Source organism: Vigna unguiculata, chromosome 2 (assembly GCF_004118075.2).
Source record: "Vigna unguiculata cultivar IT97K-499-35 chromosome 2, ASM411807v1, whole genome shotgun sequence".
Taxonomy (NCBI): Eukaryota; Viridiplantae; Streptophyta; class Magnoliopsida; order Fabales; family Fabaceae; genus Vigna; species Vigna unguiculata.
The window spans coordinates 29,706,959-29,731,067 of record NC_040280.1 but is presented as its reverse complement, the minus strand read 5'-3'; the positions used below and the strand labels follow the sequence as shown (position 1 = coordinate 29,731,067).

At 31.7% G+C, this 24,109-nt stretch overlaps 4 protein-coding genes across 7 annotated transcripts; 2 read left to right on the top strand and 2 right to left on the bottom strand.

Moving 5' to 3' along the window:
• Nucleotides 1-610: 610 nt before the first annotated feature.
• On the bottom strand, nucleotides 611-2,103 carry LOC114169879 (peroxidase 51-like). The gene is made up of 4 exons (XM_028055260.1): nucleotides 1,814-2,103; nucleotides 1,519-1,719; nucleotides 1,261-1,426; nucleotides 611-1,124 (listed from the first exon to the last, which is right to left on the bottom strand). The coding sequence occupies exons 1-4, from the start codon at nucleotides 2,027-2,029 to the stop codon at nucleotides 721-723; spliced, it is 987 nt and encodes a 328-aa protein (XP_027911061.1). The 5' UTR covers nucleotides 2,030-2,103; the 3' UTR covers nucleotides 611-720.
• A 6,660-nt stretch (nucleotides 2,104-8,763) lies between these two features.
• Nucleotides 8,764-10,648, top strand: LOC114174672. The gene is made up of 3 exons (XM_028059498.1): nucleotides 8,764-8,853; nucleotides 9,650-9,838; nucleotides 9,919-10,648. Exons 2-3 carry the CDS (start codon nucleotides 9,692-9,694, stop codon nucleotides 10,393-10,395), a joined length of 624 nt encoding a protein of 207 aa, XP_027915299.1. The 5' UTR covers nucleotides 8,764-8,853; nucleotides 9,650-9,691; the 3' UTR covers nucleotides 10,396-10,648.
• A 983-nt stretch (nucleotides 10,649-11,631) lies between these two features.
• Nucleotides 11,632-14,764, bottom strand: LOC114169980 (BTB/POZ domain-containing protein SR1IP1). Of its 4 annotated transcripts, none has more exons than XM_028055410.1 (6): nucleotides 14,661-14,764; nucleotides 14,284-14,421; nucleotides 14,054-14,153; nucleotides 13,132-13,746; nucleotides 12,497-13,033; nucleotides 11,632-12,360 (listed from the first exon to the last, which is right to left on the bottom strand). In XM_028055410.1, the coding sequence occupies exons 2-6, from the start codon at nucleotides 14,379-14,381 to the stop codon at nucleotides 11,827-11,829; spliced, it is 1,884 nt and encodes a 627-aa protein (XP_027911211.1). In that variant the 5' UTR covers nucleotides 14,382-14,421; nucleotides 14,661-14,764; the 3' UTR covers nucleotides 11,632-11,826. The 4 variants fall into 4 exon arrangements, with proteins under 4 accessions (XP_027911211.1, XP_027911219.1, XP_027911229.1 ...); XM_028055418.1 differs by having other exon boundaries at nucleotides 14,655-14,751; XM_028055428.1 differs by lacking the exon at nucleotides 14,661-14,764 and having other exon boundaries at nucleotides 14,084-14,153; nucleotides 14,284-14,648.
• A 6,904-nt stretch (nucleotides 14,765-21,668) lies between these two features.
• On the top strand, nucleotides 21,669-22,905 carry LOC114174627 (agamous-like MADS-box protein AGL80). The gene is made up of 2 exons (XM_028059455.1): nucleotides 21,669-21,747; nucleotides 22,409-22,905. Exons 1-2 carry the CDS (start codon nucleotides 21,669-21,671, stop codon nucleotides 22,903-22,905), a joined length of 576 nt encoding a protein of 191 aa, XP_027915256.1.
• The last annotated feature ends 1,204 nt before the right edge of the window (nucleotides 22,906-24,109 follow it).

Below are 24,109 nucleotides of genomic sequence, written 5' to 3'. Positions count from 1 at the left end.
ATCTATCATGTGTTCATGTTTTTATAGTTTAACAGGTTATGAAGTCCAAACTAATAACATAGTAATAATGCAGTGAAGCCATTTATGACCCATCATCTTCAGGAATCTAAAGGTGTGAATTCACATAGAAACTTATTCTAATTCCACATTTTGTTGTTAACAAGGGGTCTAGTCTAGGGGTTTCAATTTTGCCCAAGTTAGAGTCTTGCATGTTTTGATCATTAAGTTATAACAGTCCGTGGGTCAGGCTCTTTTTGCCACGGCTTGAAAATTCTCCCAAAGTTGAAATGCATGCATGTGCCTTTTCAATGGTACAACACTTTAATGTGACTACTAAAGGATATTTGTTAGAAACTCGAGCAATAATTTTTGGCCTTTTGCATGATTTGGTTCAATTTTGATTTGAACCATTGAATTTATAACTGTAGTTTGGCCCTTGGGTACTATTTACTGTATGATGATGTATGTTTCACAAGACAATACAAAACCACACAGAGAAGATTGAACAGTAAATTTGTCGGCATGGGAAGAAACCACGTGATATTAATAATAGTAAAAAAAAAATGAAAAAAAAATATTATGTAAACTAAAAATTAAAACAAAAACAAAACAGAGGAAGGTGATAAATTAAATTCTTTCAATTTCAATACTTGTTATTTTTAACATAAAGGGAACCTAATATACATAACGAAGCCCTGAGGATCTGTTGTCTGTGGGAAATTATATGACTGAACAATCGGTTCGAATGTTTCCATTCTGTGCATTTTTGACTCCAACTCGGCCCAATTTGGTCATGGCAGCGGCGAAGTTGGCATGGAAAATTTTGCTGCTACTGGCAAAAGCATTGACGGTGGGTTTGGATCTTGAATCCGTGAAGAGAACTTGGTCAGAGGAGAAGAGACCCTTCCCTTGCTGAAGATTTCTGTAGTAAACATTGTCGAATGCTCGTGGCGTGGTTGGGTCCATATCGATGGCAATCCTTGGATCCACATTCCTTGGACACATTGACTTTAACTGTGTTGCGTATTTCTCGTTCAGTGCAGGGTCCACTCCACTTTTGCTCTTGAAATTGTACACTCTCTTCGAGAACTTGTTGCAATGGGAGAATCCAACGGTGTGCGCACCTGTGTTCAAGACACGAAATTTAAATCCGTAAAATTTTCCCGTTACTTTGAAATTAAATAATGGGATTGAAGAGTGAAGGCACGTGTACAGAATTCAATAATTTGGAGACAGTATTTTTGGGAGCACGCGCATTACCTGATAGGGCTATCATTTCTGTCTGGGTGAGACCGTTCGCCGCAAACAGTGAATTCAGCTGGTTCAAGGTGAACTCTGGCTGAGGGAGCCTCCCGTTTACGTCTGAAGCTCTAGATCTTAACCCATCAAATCTTCCCAATTCAACTTCGTAGAAAGGTCCACCAGCCTGAACGAGCACTTGCATTATAATTCAATAAACCATGTTTGTGGCGGTAATCGGAGTCAAAAAAAGGTAATTGATGAACAAAACAAACCCACCAGTGCAATAACATCTCGTGTTGCCATGGCTAAAATATCAGCACACGAAACTTTGTTCCTGCACAACGGAACTGCATCCACTGCTGCTTTCGCTTTAATCACGGTGTCAAACCCGTCTCCAGCAAGTGAAAGATTATCAGGGTGATCCTTCTCTGCTTTGTTGTTTCCCGTGGACGCGACCAAAACCGAAGCATCACAACCCTGTGGTGATATTGCAGACACAACACTAATAGGATTAATTATTTACACGGTGAATGAAGGAATGAAATGAAATGCATGTCATGCGATTGGTTACCTGCACGAAGCAATCATGGAAGAAGAGACGGAGGGTAGCAGGGACCGTGACGAATGTTTGATGAAATTTCTTTTTAACCGCTTCTCGGACGATGTTTTCGACATTGGGGCATGTTTTTGCGTAGTGGTGTCGACTTAGCTGGGCAGAGGAAGGACAAGAATGAAGACAGAGAGTTGAGAACAATAAACAGACAAGTATGAGGTTAAACTGAGCCATTTTCTGCTAAGGAGATTGATTGTGAATGATGGCTTGAGTGAGGGGAATATATTAGTACATCACTAACTTTACGAGCCATGAAATAGTCGCGTTCACGAGCCAGTTGTGTTTTAGAATCTTTGAAACTATTTTTACAGCAAGAAAGTGAAATTAGAATAATGATAATAATAATAATAGAAGAATGATTCAGTTTGAAAGTGACAGTATTAATAATAGCCAAAAAGAAAGAGACCGACACTACAGAGCAGTGAGTGGGTTGATTGGTTATGTGTCTGCTGCTCTGGTTTTGTCGAAATGCAATTAAAATGTTTTGCGTAAAACTGCATTTTAGAGTGGGGAGGGACCTGGTTTGAATTGTAAATTCTGAAGTTCCAAAAATGTGTGGACCAAGTTGGTAAAGTGAATGAGCAGGGGCTGCTAACATTTTAGCACAACGAACATGTGGAGTGACATGCACGTTAAGCTTACTTTCATTACCGGAAATAAAGTGTACTATACTAACAAGTTTGGTTGCTTGGGGCAGAACCAGAAACTAATCTTCTGTTTGGTTTGGTTTCCATACCCCACCATTTTTTTAGCTTCATGTTGCAAATTCCAAATGTGAAAAATAAAAAATAATAATTATAATTTAAATATAAATATAAATTATAAATTCATCTAGATCTGTCCTCAAACTAAACATTCCCCACATCAAACTGACCCTGACTGCATTAAATAAAAGTGACTTTAATTGTTAGCGCAAATCAAATTACACACTGAGTGACTTTAATTGTCAGCACAAATCAAATTCAAATTCAAATTTGTTTCTTTTAAGTAAAAGGTAACTTTTTGTTGCCTTTTATATTTTAGCTATTATTTTTTTTACTATATTTCGTAAATATAATTAATTTACTACTATTTATTTTCAATTAAAAGCTACTTTATAGTGTTATAAAAAATTAAGTTCATGATTAAAATACTATTCAGTAGTCCAGTGAGGGGTCGTTGAACTATACTTTTAACACCGAACTATAAACAGTTATTTGAGGGGCACGTTTAAGAAAAAAAAAAAAAAGTGTGGCGCGTCAAGAACTTGCGGCATCCGTGAATATTTGCTATCTTCATAAAGGTAGCAAAATCAACAGAACTCACCTTTGCAGCAGATAATGGGGTGTTTTTGGAGAAGTGGATAAAATTGAATTATATTTTTGAAGTTTTTTCATAGAATTAGATTTTATAACTATTTAAATAAACATAAGTAAATTGTAAATTTGGGACAAATTGAAATTATTCAGACAGTTTTTTCTATTGTTTAACTGTTATTATTAATGAATATTTTATTTTAAAATATATTTTTAATCTCATAAGCAGTCCTGTTTAAGCAAATAAGGAATTCGGTTCAAACAATTGTCTTCAAAATTAATTTACTTTTTACAAATTCAATTAAAAATTTGTTTTACATCCAATGTATTTTAGTTCAATTCGATATAATTTGATTGAATTCAATTTTTTTAATAACTTTAATTCTGAATAGTAGAGCTACCACTCACGTACACGTGTCAAGAAATTTAACACTTTATCTTTATTTGAAAGTTACCCTGCTGCCGTTAGAGACTTATTTGATTTTACGTATATCCATATATTCCCTCTGTTGGAGGTAAGTTTTTTATAGTGTACACCAATTCATCACATTCTCCAAGATTTTTTATTTTTTTTCACTGCATCCCAGTAAAAGGCTTATATGCTCATTTGTTTCCCTACCAATCTATTGAAACAAACACCTCACTGACTTACATATCTATCTGTTTATATAGGAAATTAGCGAAAACAAATTTACGTATCTATCTGTTTACACAGTAAATTAGCGAAAACAAACACACGTTTAATGTCAACTCCTTATCCTTTCAATAATCACATCACAGTGCGGTGGTGTTTTTGGAGTGCCACCTATGATCATGATAAATGGAATAGAATATTTTTAGTGAAAGAAAAATGAAGTAAAAAATTAGAAATAGAAATTGGTCTGCAGATAAAAAATCTTCATCGTTGATGATTAACTAGAGAGTTGATTATTTACTTTTTCAGGAGTTATTATCATCATATACATTTTCTTCAATCTGACTGACTTTTTTCTCTAGTTTTTTTCCACTTCTATTACCTAGTCTATTATACGTATATTTATGTTTGTTGTTTAGTTTTTTTCTACCATCATAACAGAATTTATTTACGATTATCTTTTTCCCATTTTTCAAAGTTTATAATCATGGTGTGTGTGGGAGTGTAAGTAGGGTTACCATGTTGGGGGAAGATGCCTTAATCTTGAAGGGTAAATTGATCCTTCCACCCAAAAAAGTTGAAGTGTTTGTTACAGTGATGAAATTATTAAATCAACGGTGATTCTCATCATATAACTTTTGAAGTTGATTTTGAACTTTTTAGCCGTTTGGCGTGACATGGTTAGGTAGTAAAAACAACGGTCGTCTGCAGTTTAATTTTTTAACTGCAGATGATCATGATAGTTAATTTAATCAACTAATTTGGTTTAATAAGAAGTTGATGAAGCTGAATAGCACGTGATGGTGTGAGATTCGAACTTCAAAGATGCGATGATGAAGGGGTTTTAGGGCACACGTTCTTGTAAGTAACATTTTTGAGAATTGTTTCACGTGAAATAGAGAAAGGAAAAAGCACAGAAGATACTGAGAAGACGTGAATGAAGATCCAAATGTTTTCACTTGACCACCTCACATCATTAGTCATGCTTCCATATATGACGATTGCACATGGAAACCATACTATAATTTCCATATATGACGCATTATACATTTTTTATTAATTAAAGTTTTATATGGTCAATCTTCTGAAAGTTGTGATAATTTGTGAATTGTTTTAGTTATATATACTTGTGTGAATATTTTAGTCAATATTATTTAATAAACTTCTGTAAGGTAATATATAAAAATTAATTAGTCTGAGTTCAATAAGATTGAATTCATCTGCAAATTGCAATTTTTTTTATTATTAGTTAACAAATATTCTTAAACATTAATTGACCAAAATCCCACTTGTGAATAGAGAATAAAATAGTGATGCGATAGAAGTAGAAGGTGTGTAGTTTATTAATAAAAACAGATGGTGCATTCTGTTCTGTTTCTAAATTGGCCCTTTGATTGTGGCATTGGTGATTAAATTCAATTATGAGGACACCTACTTGAATAATTATTGGGTGTTCATGCACTGAATATTATTCTTAACTCCACCTGTGACTTTTCTACTTCTTTTTCTTCTTCCTCTTTTTTTCCCGAACATGGCAACTTCAGTGGAGTCTGTTGTTTTTGTTGTCCAGTTCTTATCCACTGTGATTGTGGGACAACTTTTGCTGCTACGAAGGTCTTTACTTGTTGGTTTGTTGGAACTTTTCGATAGTGCTTTTGCTTTCATCTATTCTAATCCTCCTTATCTTTACAGCAACAATCTATATATGTCGGTTAAAAAAAACACACCTAGTCTCACTTAGATAAAATATCCCTAGAATTTATTTTTCTTTCTTCTGTTGAAAATCTCGTACAAGACAAATGGATGTGAATCTTATTTTATAAGGTGAGTGTTGTGGATTAGATTAAGTTTAAAAAATATTTTTTAAGATATTTTTGAAGTTATCTGAAATTTATTATAACAAAATTTGCTTTTTATTGAATATATAGTGTCATCTGATATGAAATTTTTATTGAGTTATTATTAATGTTCAGTCTTATTCCATATAGATCATACAATCCATATTTTACAAGTTAAGAATTCATTTGTTAAAATTTAATATCCATATATATATATATATATATATATATATATATATATATATATTCTAGCAAATTTTATTATAAGTTCACATTAAAATTAAAATTTTGATATTATGAAAGATTAACTATTTTATATTTATGTTTTTATTAATTATTTTATTAAAATCAAGTTTTTCAAATTATTTTTTAATAAAGAGGTATTAGTTAATCAAATCTTTTACCTTTTGTTTAAAATGATGTAATTTTGTATCTTTAGTTTAAATTGAACTAACACAGCTTAGAATGTGAATTTAAAAAATAACTTCATTGTTGTAGTTGAATGATAACAGTATTTTTTATTGACAGTTTATAATCTGCAATCGCATTATTTTAAGTAAATTAGATAGAAAAGATTGATTTGATCGTTTTTTAATAATATGATGAAAGTAAAGAAAATAAACGATGATAAAATAATTAAAATTTGATAAAGTTGAGTAAACAGTAACGGGATAAAAAATAACAAATAAAGTGGATACCATTAATACAAGAAAAAGTATTATTGAAAGCATGTGACTTCTGAAGCTATCATTTATGCACATAGATCCGTCTCTGGCGGATAAAAAAGTCTTCATGAAGTGTGAATAGGGATTGGCTGATTCAATGCTCATTTTCTCTACAAAGCTAAGATTAATTAAGATTCCATTTCATGGTTACTTGTTGATAAGTAATAATGAATAATTTCACTGTAAAATGAGACGAGCAAATTCATTACGAAATATTTGTTTTTTTTTTTTCAATGTCTAAAAATGGTAAAAATGCTAAAATTAGCATAGGGAAATATTCTGGTCTGTAAAACACAATTAATTGATTAGTTCTTTAAAATTATAAATGTAAAATACTATACTCTTTAATTTTTCACTTGATGGAAATAATTCAAAAGCTAATTGAAAGAGTATAGAAGAGAACACATGTTAAAACATGTTATTTTAAAAAAGTGTTTAGAAATCAGTTTATTTTACCAAATACTTTAGGTTAAAGGTTGGAACACTTATTGAGTGATGATTGACGTTAATGGAATTATGGAAGGATAGAAGATCCATTGAGAAAGATGTAGCACTTTAGACTTTTGAGCTGGACTCTGTAATCAAAACTAGTATTAGTCTTGGTTTAATGGTTAGGGATATAATTATGTCAATTATTTCTTTATTTCAAAGATAATGCCATGTAAAAAAGCCAAAAAAAAAAATACTATGAGAACAAAATACAATAAATTTAATTTTTATGTCCTTTATAAATAAACATTTTAATGTTTTTTAGTTTAATTATTTATACATATAATAATAATGAAACATTTTATTTCGTAAAGTTATTTGAAATCTGCATATCCGGAAAATCTGCGGATGATTTGTACGGAATTTTTAGATTTCAAAAAGTTAAACATAAATCATGAAAATAAAAACAACCATTAAATTGTAAAAGAATAAATCAAACGGTGGTAAATGCATTCTTCGAACCATTTAGCTTGTAGATATTTCCACTTCTCTAACCAATAGGCCCAAATTCAAATTTGTTTATTGTTGGTTCTGATTCAAGACAGTTTCTATAATCTTTTTCTCCATTTTGTCCTTATTACAATTTGAAAGTTATTTTTTAACTTTCATCGGGTATTCTAAAAGTTTTTTAAATAAAGTTAAATTTGGAAATTAAAAATAATTTTCAGATTATATAATTCAAAATTTATTTTTATTTTTAAATAAATTTCAGATTACATAATTCCAATGATGAAAGGAATAAAATGGGAAAAGAAGTTTTAGGGGTGCAGGAAGAAGAAACTGTCCTGAATCCAAGGCCCATGGAAACCCAATACTCATTATGTGGGCTTTGGTCTTCCGTTTCAGTTTTGTGTATACAAAATTTGACCGAATATCCAATCGAGGTGGGACCGAAGAACAGCAGAAGGCAGTGCAACTCTGAGTTTTACCCTTTACTAGCACACCCATAGGACCCACTGCTCCATGCAAATGCACCTTTCTACCCAGGCAAAGCGTGCTTCCATTCCACATCCCTCTCTCAATTTCCCCAACATTTTTTATAAACTTCTTCTGCTGCATAATCCACACTCTAAAAGCACAGAGCCGCAACCTAACCACCATGTGCTCACCTTGATAACACCAACCAATGCATATATACACACATTCATGCATCTAAATCTCAACCACTTTTCATGAACATTGTACATCTATGAAATTAATGCATATGCATGAAACCTCTTTTATTTACATAAACCATATATACTCCGTGTATTGCCGTTGTTTAGCATTTAGAATATCTAATACAAGTGTTACTCATAAACTAGTTCGTGAGATGAAGTTTGTGACACGTGAGACTTCCGATATACACATATTCGTAAATCATAATTGATAATTCTGTTTTGCTTATCAATGTAATGGAAATAGATAGAGGGAATTTGTATATGCAACACGCTTGGATTGCAATTTGTTTATTGGTAATGCAGTACTATAATTGAGATCTGCGATACAAAAAGTAAGGTGCATGTGATTCATCTCAGCAGACTAAGCTGCTGGATTCATGATTTGTGTGGAGTAAACCAAAGCATTGCGATTCTAAACAATTATATATAAAAAAGAACTGATGGTAATGGAGTATAATTTAATATAACCGCATTGCTGGACCTGTCTCATGTCTCAGGTATTTCATCCATAAAACTTGAATTGCATTGGCCAAGGTGCTGGGGTTTGTTTGGCGTGCCTCAAACCTCATGCATATAGCACTTTGATTTCCGTGAGTGTCTTTCAGAAAAATCTTAAAGTTTCAGTTGTGTTGTTGTGATGTAGTATTATATTTAATCTCCAACAGTGTACTCTGACAATTCTGATATTGGAGTGTGAGAAAAGAGTGGCAGAGTGTTTCTCTTATAAACATGGTTGTCGCTGAAGTAGTAGCGAAAGGAGTGTCCTCATGCCTTTGCTTGAGAGACCTTTTCTTCTTCTTGTCTTCTTATACAGGACAGAAAGTGTTGTGATATCTTGGGTTCACTCTCACTCACAGGTTAGAGCTGAATCTATGTCTGTTAATTTTGCTTTGATTAGTAGAAGATCTCATAAAATTAATTAATCAAATGTTCATGATAGATAGAAGTTCTGTTTCATATTCTTTTTGAATCTCACCTGCTGATTGTGAAACTGATGAACGTCTTTTCGTTCCCATTGGCCCTATTGAGTTTTTCTCCATTTGCATGGCACAAAAGAGCGTGGGAATGTTACTTTGTTCTAATTTGATGATTGTCAGAATTTTTATTATGTCATTGGTTTTATTCTGATGGATCATAACTCTTTTCTTTTAACTCGGTATCTTCGAAAAAGGAGTCAGGGATTATCATTTAAAAGTATTGACATTTATTTAAGAGATTGAGGTGAATAAAGCATGGTGATGGAACCCTAATCACAACGTATTACCAGGCTATAACCCTAATGATATCACACTAAGCAGTTTTAAACTGGACAAACCAAAAGAAAAGAAAGCATTAGCTTTGTTGTGTATTAAATAATGCAGCAATTGGAAGGATAACAATGTGAAAAATGACATAATAATGTCTGTATACCTTGATATATGCGTAAAGTTATCATGGTAGGAACATTCAACAAGAAAAGGAATATCCCAAGATTTATTTATTTTTGTTGTTGAGAATTCATTTATTTCATATAATTGTGGTCCAAAATTGTGGAATGAGATAAGCAATGGATGTTGATGCCCTCATTTTTGAATTAGGCTTAAAGGGTACTTTTTTCTCAGAAATTTTTCATTGATCAAACTACCTTATAAGTTGATATTTTTCTCATTTCAGCTGAACTGTGGGTACTAATATTAACGTGGTGATACCATAAAAATGCATTCTGAACATTCCAACATAAGGAGTTTTGTTAACTTCATTAAAGAAGCTGAACAAATCTCCATGGAGAAGCTTATTAGGCCTTGCGACAAGGAATACATGCGGATGACAATGCTAAAACACCAAGACACTTTCAACGAACAGGTACTTCATCTCTTTCTCTATGTTCCTTTGAGCCATTTTTTCTCAATCAGCTTCATTGAGTGCCTTGAAAATGTTTTCAGGTGTATGAACTTCACCGTTTGTATGGGATTCAGAAGATATTGATGAAAAATACGGAAGCCAACAGAGGCACTGAAGTAAACGAACGAGGATGGAACTTAACAAATGTGATTAGTCTAACTCAACATGGTTATCATAAAGGTGCATTGAAAAATCCTAAATTAAAATTTGATCTTGAAATACCAACCACTGAGGACAATGCACAATCTGACAGCAATGGAGTTCTAGAGATTATAAACGAGACCGAGATTGAGCTGACACTAGGCCCGTCATGTTACAATCGCAAGAAAGTGGAGACACCACTAACTTCAGGTTCAGCGCATAGCTTGTCTTCTTCTTCTACTAGATCCAGCTTTATAAACAAGACAAGATTGAAGACACGTCATAGCAGTCATTCAACTATAGAAGAATTGAAGCGGAGGTATAATTGGTCTTGCCCAGGTGCCACATTCAACCAGAGGGTGTCAAAGTTGAATTAGAAACAGCTATGATATTGAAGAACAATCAAAAGAAGAGAATCGAAGCAGCCACCTTGGTTTTCGTTAGCGTTGAGCATGAACACGACCTAAACATATTTTAAGGTCAATGTATGTATACTTAATTAATGTTAGAGACTAATTTGGTGAGCGGTGTATCCGTGAAATTTTCTTCGTAGCTATTAATGGTGAGGGTGTGTGATTATGTCTTGTATAAATCTTAGGTGTTTTTCATGGTTAAAGAAACCAATTATGATTCCGGAATCACCTACGGTTGATATTTCTTTGGTCATGTGACTATTCAGATTTACATCATTTTGCCCCTGAAACCATGAAACATGGAGCTGTGTCTGAGAAAGCAATATATGCCGTCCCCTTAAATTAATCAAATCATTTAATGAAACTCGTATTGACTGTGAAAGCATCAGTGGAGAAAACATTTTCAAGATTTTATTTTCTCATTAATTTAATTTTTATTTTCCACGGAGATTCATGAACTTACAAGCCAAATGAACAGCATATTCTCTTCCAGGTAGTTAAACATCTTTTTAACATGTTTTGGTAAGGTCTGTCCCAAAAGATGTTTTCACTTACAATATTTCGTGCCTTTAGAATATTCATGAATTCGAAACCGAAGCATGATCTCTTTCTTTTCGTTATGATTAGGCTTTAGACACCGGCACCGACAATGCAAGGCTGTCATTTGAACTATTAGTCTATTATTCCCTTTACAGAAGCTTTTTATCTCCAAGGACTTCATAATTTTCACATAGACCCCACCAACTGCAGTTATCAGACTTTGTATTCTTCCAGTGATTTTATGGTCCATTTATCTTTATGAAGACATGATCTCACTCCGAGAAGAAGCTGACCCACCTAACTTTTATAGTCTCATGCATATGAAAGTGCTCTGGGTGACATTTACATTGATGATTTTTTGACGATTCATTGTCAATATTGTACGAAATGCAGATGATTTCCATTCCTATCTTTCCCCTGATCAGAGTTAATAGTACAAAATGAATTTTATATGGCCGTAGTTATAACTTTACGGAATTATTTTCAACAAGATGCTACGCTAATATAAGTGAATGAAATGAAAATCCAATGTATTCTGCTATCTGGGATTCTTAACTGATTATGCTAGACTGATGGGAAGAATTATGATTCTTGCAAGTATTATCAACGTTAAATTAAGTTTATTATTCTTGTATTACAGCCCTCCCTACCAGATAGAAATCAATCCAAGTCTAGAATTATATTTAATTTTTCATCAAACTTCAAAACATAGTTCACACCAAAGGATCATGATCTTACAATCTACGCGGGATGAAGATGAAGCAAAAACTGTGAAAGACTAATCCTGTATTTTTCATCCCCGTGAATTTAAGGAAGAACCTTTAATCTGACACCAGGAAGGAATTATCAAGAGCCTCAGGAAATGGAGTGGCGTCGATTCTTATCTGGTTTAGTGCGAGCTTTGCCAAAAGGTGCAACACCATCGGCACGCACAAACGGAGAAAGCCGTCCAAGTTTTTTGGAAACTGAACTCATGAATGATCTTCGAGGCAAAGGAGGTTTATCAGCAGAAGGTGAAACACTCACCGCAGGACTGTTCACTGCAGATTTAAGCGTCTTGGTCTCAATCTCTTTGAGTCTCATTTTCAATTTCACTAGTTCTAATTTCAGGTCTTCATTTTCTCTTCGTAGAGTAGAGAGCTCATTTGAAACCGGATGAAGATCAGAGGAGTATACGTTCAGTTTGGAATCAACCGAAGATTCCCCGCTTCCGTTGCCATTCATGGCATCGCGAAGCCGTTGCTGTTCGTAATAGAGAACCTGAACCACGGTTTGGACGGGTAGCCGGTCATTTTGTGCAGCATGTGCACATGCCTCTCGAGATAATTTCTGACAGTCCATCACGCTGCAGACTTTCTTTCTCTCCATGTCACTTACAGCAGGATGAGCCTGTGAATGGTCAATTCAAACGTTATCAGCATTAATTCAGAACAAACTTTCATGTAAATAATTGGATTAGTATCACAATTAATATGAAATCTGGAGTATGATTAACTTGATATAGAAAAAGGAATGTAGTCTGAACCTTAAGATAGATGTCTATGGCTCTATACATCCCATCTTCTGTTGGTCTGGACTGTTCAGGAATTGATTCTGCCAAAGAGGTGAATTTTGGAACTGGTAAATTTCGGTCGGTGGCTATTTCAGCAAGGTAGTTTTCCATTAACTTCCCAACCCGTTCAATATCACTCTGTGGAGAAGAAAAGTACTCATCCTCTACATTGTGGACCAAGTGGTTTCCCGTTTGAGATTCTAGGTAATTAGTGGTGATCCTCTGCACTGTATCCACGTCAAACAATGTGTCTCCAGTGAAAGAATAGGAAGGAATGAGAAGATCATCTAAAACAGCTTGCCCTAACTGCATGGCCATTCTCTTCTCCAGATCAAGCCTGCAAGCAACCGTGGTCTCAAGATATATTGCTGCTCGGAGCAGCATTGAAAGAAAGCTTACTGAGATCACATTCTTCTCCCTTGGCAAAAGGCTCACTATTGTCTCTAAAACAACCCTCTTTTCATGCTCTTGTCGCGGCTCAATCTTCTTCCTTGCCTTTCCAAATACATCCTGTTAAAGGGAGAGATAAGAGTTAAGAGTTAACGAACAGAATCCACTTATCAATGTATCCATAAAATCATATTTATCATTCTAGAGAGGGATCTCACCAAACCTCGTAGAGATTTCTGAGCATAGAGCATTAGGATGGGACCAATGGCATACTGTTTAAACCCTCTTGCCATCATTGCGATTATAACTCTTTGGAAAATGTCGATTCTGAGCACAGTCATGTCTTCAGCCCACCAATCAACTATAGGTTTCTGGTTCGATGCCACGGAAGACACCACTCCCTCAGTGCCACTCTCACTTCTTGCAGATGAACAGAATTGGCTTTCCTTACATGCTATATATGCAATGGCGTCTATGCATCGACTCACCAACTTTGCTCTCTCTGCTATTGGAAGGAGAGTCTCTGAGATGTGCAGAACAGACACGGCCCCTGCAATGGTCTTCAGTGCCACTTCGTTCAAATAAGAATCAGTTCTTCCCACCAGGTTTCCAACTGAATAGTCCTCTGTCATCTCAAGATACTCAGCCACACAGCGTAGTGTGGCAATGTTTTCAACGTTAATTTCGAAGTTTATTCCGTAGCAGAACTTTGCTGCCAGCTCAAATGCTTCTGCTCCACCAGGAACATCAGAGAGTTCAATGAATGAAACGTCAGCATCGTTAGATTCTGAGACGAGTTTCCTAATGTATCCACACTTGGAAACTAATGGAAACTGCAATTAAGGAAGGAGACGTGTTAGAGAATGAGCAACATAGTAAAACAATTCCATACGCCAAACTATAGCATACACTTTTCTTGTTCCTGACTCCAGTTCAAGTTTTAGGCAGAAATCGAAAAAGTTGGATATAAACTCAAGCTAATTGAGATGTTCAAGCTATTGAACAGCAGAGACTCCTAAGTTGGATATAAACTGAAGAGTCCAATGAGGTCTACAACAAGTGAACGAATAACGAGAGTAAGAAATTGTTAGTTTCTTACCATGTTCTTGAGACTATTAGTATTAAGTTTGATATATGTACCAAAGAGTCGTGTTTGGATTGGTTCGCTACCTTATGTAACGAAAAGGAATCTTCCCCAACTCGAACGTTGACATCACTTGGAATCTCCTGAGAGAAAATCCTGTAATAAAGTATTTCAACTCATAGTTCAGTCTATCAAACAGAAGGCAACAACGTACACAAGAGAAGCAGGTTATGCACATTTGACAAAAAGCATCCAAAGCATTAGTTTCAGAAGACAAGAAGCATACCATTCACTTGTTCTCTTCATGGCACTAGAAAGAAGCTCCTTCTTCTTCAGAGACAAGTCACCACCAGCAGGTACAGTTTTCTCTCCAAGATCCACCATGGCAGGTACTGATTTTGAAGCTCACGCACGATACTTTTTTCTATGTTACAGTGGATGGTGAATCAGAAAAGAAAGGAAACAGATTGAATCAGTAATTGTTCAGGCTGGAGGTAATCTTTTATGTTTGTAGATTCCTCGTACATTTTCTTCAGGACTAGGAGTATTAAAGGTTTTTATCCTTTGGAACTTGGTTTTTTCTTTTTCTTTATTGAAATAAGAACATCAATGCCGAACTGAAAAAGTATTGTGGAATAAACAGGATAGAGTTAGAACCTGAACCTCAAATCAGTCTCAAAGCAACGTTAATCCAAGAAATGATGGGTTGAGTAAATTACGAAAAGAGGGTCTTGTTTTGAATACGAAAAGAAACTGTAGGGGTAGTATCGACATTATGAAGAAGCAAGAGGGGCAAATTGCAAGCATAAAGATGTAGTTGATGGTGTGTGGTGCATGGTTGGGGGAGTTTGTGTGGAAAGGATGAGATCGTTGCATGTTGATTGGCTTGTAACGCCGTTTGTTTCCACATGGGAAGTTGAATTTCTTTCACATTCCCGTCCACAAACTAAACAGAACCCTGGCCCATTTCTAATTTCCTAAAATTACACTTATTATTATTATTATTATTTCTTTGTCATTATGATGGTCTAAAATCAGTACAGAAGTATTTCAAGGTTTAAAAACTGACGTATTTAAAGATAAACATTGTTTGAAAATATTGTCTTTAAACATGCACGTTCAATATTTAGAAAGAAAACTTTGATGTCTACGATTTATTATTAAAATCAAAAATTAATATTTCATATAAAAATATATATGATGTATTTATATAAGTATTATTTTTAAGTAATTAAAATGCTGTTAATGACGTGAATTGTGAGAGTTACTTAAGTTTTTTTATTGTTTACAAAATATACTTTTGAAGTCCCGCGTAAAGGAATACTTTATTTTGGGCCTATGAGGACATTTATGGGTAATTTTTTGGGCTAAATCATTTCATGAAGGGAACAATATAAAAATTGAGATATAAAAATAAACTATTTTTATAAATATATTATTCAATATTTATGATCTAGGAATATAATTTACTTTTTAAAAATGTACTATATTATACTCCTTATACTATACAATTTGAATTCAACAAATAACTTCAAGTTTAAACTTAAACACCGATAAATTAACTTATATTTTTTTCAAATAAATGCAATAAGCATGACTTTCAGTGGCATAACAATAGATAAAAAAAATTAACAGATTGAAAATAAAATTATTCTTGTTAAAAATAATATGATTTAATTACTATTATTATTAGTAGGGTAAACACAGGCGCTATCATATGTGTACACATTTTTTGAATTATATTAATAATTGATAATATTGTAATGTTATTAAGTTAATGAACAAAATAAAAGTATATTTATAAAAATTAAAGTAAAATGTATGGAGAAAATATGAGAAAAATAACTGTTGATGAATAGTAAGAGAAAAAAGAAGAAGGAGATAAGTAAATAGTTTTATAAAAACTTGTAAAAGTAACCGTTATCTTTTAAAAATTTAATAAATAATTAAATTGTAAAGGGTAAAGTTGGAATTATAAAATGTGAACACAAAAGAGAAAATCCCCTTTATATATAGTTATAGATTTATCTTTATTGTTATTATATATATATATATATATATATATATATATATATATATATATATATATGTGTGTGTGTGTGTGTGTGTGTGTTTATGGAACCAAAATCGATTCTTTCTCTATCACCAATTATTAACTTTTTCTTCCACCACGAACCATAAAGAAGCTTCATTGCTATTTAACTCCAACAACAATAGGGATATAACGGTAAAATGTCTATTGATACTTGCAAATCTCAACATTGTTGAAGAGATGGAATTTTGGTAAGGGTGACAATGCAAGTCGGTCTAGCAACCTATTTAGGTTCGACCCGCATTTAGTATGCACAATGTGGGTCGGCATGTTTCATCATGCATTTTAACTGTAGGTTGAAAAGTCTGGTCCTTCTCACATAAATGCGAGTTTGCGAACTTGTGGGCTAGTCCACTTTTTTTAATTTATTTTAATTCTCATGATAATTTTTTTTTTTAAAATGGGAAACTTTAAGAAGTTAACAAAATCAAACCAAAACTTTGGAGAGTTGGATGATAAATTGATAAATCAACATTTTCATCATATTCATATTCATATTCGTACTATGACATAAATGATGTATTCTTTAAATTTTAGCATGTTAAAAAATACATAATATTTGTCTTTTCCAATCATACAAGAATTTGAAACGTTAATGCAATAGTCCATCAAATAAAAGTAATTGATATACACGCAGACTTTGCGGGCCAGCCCGCACGGGTCACGCGTCAACCCACACAGACTATATGGGCTTCAGTAGGCCGAACCACTGAAGGCCTACGGATTCACTATCCTGGCCCGCCATCCTGGCCCGCCCCGCATTATTTTTGCGGAGCTACGGACCGGCCCGACAAACAAAACACATATTGCTATTCCTAAATTTTGGTGCAATCCCGCAAATTCATTTTTTCTTTCGCTCTTAAATCATTAGAATGAAACATAAAACAAGTTCAATACTTGTCTCTCCAAATCACACGTTTGATAAATTTGTTCAATCGAGCACGATCTAAATTCCGTCGACAACTATTACACTATAATAGAAATACTCATTAATTAAAAAAATGTGTTTGAGTTAAAAAAATGACTAAAATTTCATAGAAAAAAAACATTCTAGAAAACAAAGTGAGTGAGGAACACTAACAAATTTATTTTCTTTTAGATTTTTTTATTGAATGTGGTGTCATGTCATGTTATTTCATGTTTTACGTTATTGGCTCTTAATGCTTGAATAGTATCCCTTCGTTACTTCTCTGAAATCATTCAACAAGAACTTGTTTGTTTTCTATTTCAAAAATAAAACTTGCATACGTTAATATATATAGTATATTTGTACTTTAGTTTATTGGAGTTCAGATAAAAATTAAAGTCTATGTGTAGATAGGTACATTGAACCACATATAAATGTTGTGTTCAAGCAAGGTAAGAGTTATTCGACACTACTAAAGTTAAAATTGTGTTATATCTAGCTTTGAACGTGGCTCCATCATTTATATTAAAGATATTGTGTTGGGTTTTTCAAAGGAAGATGTTCATCAGGGAGATACAACACTAATGAGATTTGAGCTCAACTACATAAGATATTAATATACTCTCAACCCAAAACCTTAAGACAATGAGTCTGTGGGTCTTCGTCCTTATATGGCACTCTATTTTCTCATCTCTACCCAATGTGAAGTTCCTTCCACCACATTGGTACACTTCCCCTCCAGCAGAAGTTTTGCCATGAAGACTTTTGATACATGGACACTACACTGTACTCGTCTCTAAGCCGGTTTTAACCATTGACTCTGATACCACTTGTTGAATTTTTCAAAGGAGGAGGTTCGCTGGATAGATACAACACCAATGGGACCTGAGTCCAACCACATAAGTCATTGACATCACTCTCAATCCAAAACTTTAAGATAATGAATTTATGGGTCTTCGTCCTTATATGATGTTTCACTTTTTCATTTTTACCCAATGTAAAATTTAGACTCACTTAAATTCCTGACATCAACATCATAATAAAATTGAGTGAGATATCTTTCAAAACCCTTAATCACATGTTCGTGCATGCCAAATCTTTGTTGCAAACTATCTCTTAAAAGGTGGAGTTAGAAAATTAAGTTTGATGTTTTCTAAACTTGACCAAAAACTCAGAGGACACACAATTTTGTTTCTTCCCTTATATAATCACTTATTTCCTCCTATTTATTCAGTAATATTATACTAATTAGTTTTTAAAATCATAAGAGCAATATATATATATATATATATAAAGGTACGTCAACACTTAATACATATTTAAATAGAATAAAAGTTATATGTTTATAGATTATATGATGAGATAAGAAAAGAAAAAGATAGAAAGAACAAACGTGTAGGTAAAATAAAAGTGTGATAGATTTGGATATATATATATATGAAAAAGAAGAAACCACATGCATGGTGTAGGGTACGTATGACACACGATCCAGAAATTTTGATATCGAATAAAGTAACCTAACCACATAGCAATGAAGTTGGAAAAATTGTTGAGTCCCCATCCAATCCCTAATCACTTCCTTTCTATAAGAAACTGCTGTTACTTTTTGTTTGAAATGTGTTAAGTTTCAGAGGAGAGACGTCTTCTACAATAATTGGTGGTCTTGGTAATAATAGAACATTGCTTTCGTACAGATCACAGTCATAATTTAGGTTTGTGTTTTCACATCATCTATGAAAACGATCCCTTTTTGAATGCAGACTAATCATCACAATCTTGATTTTCTTCCATTCAAATTAGAGTGATTTCTCTATCCGACCCTTACGTTATTTGCTTCGGATTCAAACTCCAAACAAACACTATGGTCACCCATCGATAAGAGGCTACCCCATTGCATAACCACTCTCTAATAAATTAAAATAAAAACATAGGCTAAAACCTCCGATTTTTTTTGTGAAAATTAATTTTTTTTTTTGAAATTTTAATTTAATTTAGTCTTTTAATTATAAAATTGTATAAATTTAATCATTTTAATCAAATTTTATTAAATTTATTTCACGGTTCAAATATATTTTATGATAATTTTTTAATTAACAGTCAAATAAATAATGTATCAAATAATATAAGTAATTAAAATACTATCATAAAATGTGTTTGAAATATTAATAAATTTAACAAAATTTAATTAAAAAAATAAAATTAATATAATTTTAAAATTAAAAACTAAACTAAATTAAAAAGAAAAAGAAAAACAATTCTAATTTTCACTAAAATGAGTCATCGAAGTATATTTAACTAAAAAAACATTTATGACCAATTTGGTGTTTGGCACATCCTTCGGTCTAATCCAAACTTAAATTTGAAACTTAGATTTTATATGAATTGAAATTGGAAAATAAAGGCACAATAACCCCTGCGGGTAATCGTGTTTGCCAAACAGCTAGCACCATCGATGTGACAGGTCACTCGGGTGTGTATCAGTCTCAAATTTAGGTGAATAATTTCCATAGTGTCTTGTTTTTTCATTCACTTATTATATCTTTGAGTCATCTTTTCAAATAAGTACTAATAGTAAAAACAGTAAAACAAAAAAGAATTAAGTTTGTTTTATGTAAATTAAAACTTAATTATCCCTGCGTCAAATATTACTTTTGAAATAAGTTAAATGAAACTTTTTTTGAAAAGTTAAACTACATAGATTAATTTCCACTTATAGTTCTTTAAACATTTTTTATAAGTTTATTAAACATTTTATACAAAATGAATATTTGGTCGAACTAGCTATGAATACACTAGAAAATAAAATGTAGTCGATGTGAGCATGGGAGACACCAGAAAACTGTCCCCTTAGCACGTGGGATGCGAGAAATTTTTTAATTTTAACCACAAAATTAACAAAATTGAAAAGACAAATAGGAGAGATTGTTTTATACTTCGATTGATCCATTCAAATAGCTTTGTCCCATTTTTCTCGCAATTCAAATCAGTTAACGGGTTGGTGAAAATTCACACAACACGAAAAATGGATTCTAATGTTTTTGTTGTTGATTAAGAAAAATACTTACGTATTTAAACGCCAAAACAACGATTCCAATTCTTCAAACCTTAAATCAATTTTTATCCACAATTTTTATTTCAAAAATATTAAAGATTATAACGGATAAAGACAATAACGGATCACATCAGAAAAAAATGTCCAAATCATACAAATAATGTCATGGTTTCTATTATCGTTAAATATTTTGACAAAAATTAGGCCATAATTGACCGTAAAAATAAAAGAAGAACTAAATTAAATAAATATAAAAAAATAGTACCAAATAAATATTAAGTCTAAAATTAAATAGTTAATCCATTACAATTTTTGGTTTAAATATTTTTTATTATTTCCTTCCATTGTATTTTACTGATCTCCTGGACTCCGTATAAAAAAAATTTATATATATTGTTAAGTATTTCAAAAGCTAAAACCAAAATAAATACAAATAAGCATCACCATATCAAGTATGTTTTATTAATTAATTTAGTTTTTCTTAAATTAAAATATTTCTTGCCATTTAAAAGTATAATGATAATTAATTTTGTAATTAATAAATAGCACAACTAATATAATAATAAAAGAACTACATGTAAAAACCAGTTTTGTTGGTGACATTGTGCGTGATACTGTGGATGATCTACCCAGATACTGTGGATGATCTACCCAGATACTGTGGATGATCTACGCAACAATATTATGAGAAATTCTCATATAGATGTAATTAAAAGTGAATGACACATATTCAGTGCATTAGAATAATAAATAATTGACACATTTTCATTTTGTATTAATTAATGGTGATTTAAGATCTACTTCACATTTAAATAATAATTTGTCCAATTTTGTATATATGAATGGATTTTTGTAGAATACTTTAATGCACGCCTAAAAAGTAAATGATTTATTGAAGTATCTTTCAACTATAGAAAGTTTTTGTAATAATAAGATGAAAATAGTATCAAATCTTATATCTTATTTTAATATACACGTTTTAGTGATATAATAATTAACGAAAAAGTAATCCCATTGAGAGATTTTTATCCTTTAAATAAGCTACTTCAATTAATTATTATTAAATATAATTTCTAAATATCAAGAATTTCTCTCCACAAGTATAACACACGACCACCCTTTTCACTTATCCTCAATGTTTAAACATGAAAACCCAACTTTTGTTTCTCATTAAAAACTCATAGCTCTTTTAGGTCCATTTAGAGATTTTTTTTATACAAAAAAAAAGACATTTAAAAAATTACTTTTATTTTTTTCCGATCATTCTGTTTCAGCCTAAAAAAAAAAAATCTAAAATCTGATTAAAAAGAACTACTTTTAATAACTCGTCATAAAAAATAGTTTTTTTTAGGAGTGTATTTTTATTAAAATAAATATAAGCTAGTTTAATCACTTTTTTAATCCGTAAAATTTCGCTAATTGTTCATCGTACACGAATTTAATTATGATTTTTTTTTTTGCGTATTTGGTAAGTAAATTTTTTTATTGATGCACCTAACAATCTTTCCTAATTTGAATATACTTGTATCTTAAATATGCTTATATAAACAACAAAAGTGTAAAACTAAGAAAAACACTTCACATTAACAATATTTTCATAACTCTCTTCTGATCAGTGTTATGGCTAGAAAGAAGTTGGATTTGACATACATCATCAATGACTCAAAGAGGAAGACAACCTTAAAGAAAAGAAAACATGGTTAGTTGTTGATTTCTCATTCTCTTCAAACATAAACTATTATTATTAACTTTATATTATCTATATGAGAAATATTCTATAAATTAGTTTATAAAGAGTTTTATTTATTTTTTATTGTTTCATATATTTTTCTTATGAAAATATATATGATATAGTAACACACGAAGCTCAGATACATCTCATAAATTGTGTCTCGTATATGATAGTATTGGCAAAGTGTCTAATTTGAAAGAGAATTTTTTACTTTAACTTGTTTTTGACATGACTTCAACATAATATTAATAACCACAAATCCAATAATTTTCTAAAAAAACTCAAATTTGTAAATATTACGAAAATTTCTATTATGATTATAGAAATAAGGAGCAAATCATATGATCACAACTTTTCGCTTTTTAGATATTAATAAATAGATTAGATTCATTTTTATGTTAGTTGACAATATGTTTGTTAACTATTTGAAACTAATATGTATATACACATCGTGTCTCATATTTTTTCAATTTAGCCTTATTTTGGTGTTTGTGTCCCCGTCGTATCTGTGTCCGTATCTGAGTTTCATACACACAGACATATAAATACATACATTCAAACAAATATCTACACTTTTAGTAAAATTTCAAACTTCACATCACTTCTCATTTCTTCGTTTTATTAATAGGTTTGATCAAGAAAATGAATGAAATTACCACCCTTTGTGGGATTGAAGCATGTGCTATAATCTATTCTCCAAATGATCCTCAACCAGAGGTTTGGCCATCTGAGCCAGAAGTTCAAAGGGTGCTTTCCAAGTTCATGGAAATGTCTGAGCAGAAACAATGTAGAAAGATGTTGAATCAAGAGAGCTTGTTGAAACAAATAATCATCAAAGGCCAACAACAGTTAACAAAACAAAGGAATGAGAATAGGAAGAAAGAAATGACTCATCTTATGTTTCAATATTTGAGGGTTGGGAGGGTTTTTAACAATCCTAGTTTGATAGATTTGAATGATCTCTCATGGTTGATTGATCAAAACTTGAATGAAATAAAAAAGAAGATAACTATGATCCAAATCCAAGAAGGTGCACCAGTGACTAAAAATGGAGAAGAACATGGATACATGCATCATGTTCAAGGGCTAGAGAACAATATAGACACCATTCAGAACCAACATTGATTCATGGAATCCTTTGCGGATGTTAATGTCCAAAAAGTCTTTGATCAAAACCATGTTTCCTTTAAAGAGAGAGTTTCTATGTTTTTCTCATTTGTATTTGCAATTCTTAGTTTAATATCTCTCTTCAAACTATGTTTTTATTTTGGTTTCTTTAATGTATTGTTTTTTCAATTAAGTAATACATGCATATTATCTTCACATTTTATAGTTGATTTCATTATTTATGAAAATAAAATCACTAAATTTTAACACATGTTTGAATTATATTTGGAAACCAAAAATATTTTTGATTTGTCTAATATAACACAAGAAGTTTTGCATGATTATAAGTAAGCTTTGACTATTCTAGAATAAGTTTTGACTTTGCAAACTGTGGTAAAGAAAGACAATAAGATTTTCAAAACCATGACTTATATTGTGTTCATAGTTTCACAATAAGTAAAATTTTTGAACAAGACATACCCACTATGGTTAAAATGTAGGAACTACCTCAAAAACATGGAACTTCTACTCAACATCGTGTCCCATCAGTGTACGATTTTCTATTATTAGTTTATGTAATTATACCATTGATCCATCCTTTTGTTGAATGGATATATAACTTCTATTATTAAAAAAAAATGAAACAACATCTTTTTAAAATGAAACAAAATCATTTTCTGTCTCTCCATTCTATCTTTTCCTGCTCTATGCTCTTTCCCTCCCTTTCCTCTCCCCTTCTCCTTCAATGTAAAAGAAATAAAAGTTTAATATTTAATATTTATCTTATAATAAAATATCAGAATCTCTTATAATATTTACTATTTATCTTAAAATAATATCAAAATCTCTCAAGGTAAAAGAAATAAAATAATATTGATCTTAGATTTAGTAAAAAAAAAAATTACTTATATTATTTAATACGAGTTAATTTTTAATATTTATCTTAAAATAATATCAGAATCTCATATAATAAAATTTAATCGGAAACAATCTCGTCAAATTTAAATAAACTATATTGTGAATTATTTAAATATCATGTTCTAAAACAAAATACTTTTTTTCTTAAATTTATAATGACCTTATCTATAGAATAGTGTTTTCATATATGACTTAATTTCAGCTTATAAAATTTAAGACAACATAAAATCAATCTCATATACATCTCCCAATATCTTTTAATCATAAAAATTGATTTTTATAGTTGGATGTCACATTAGCATCT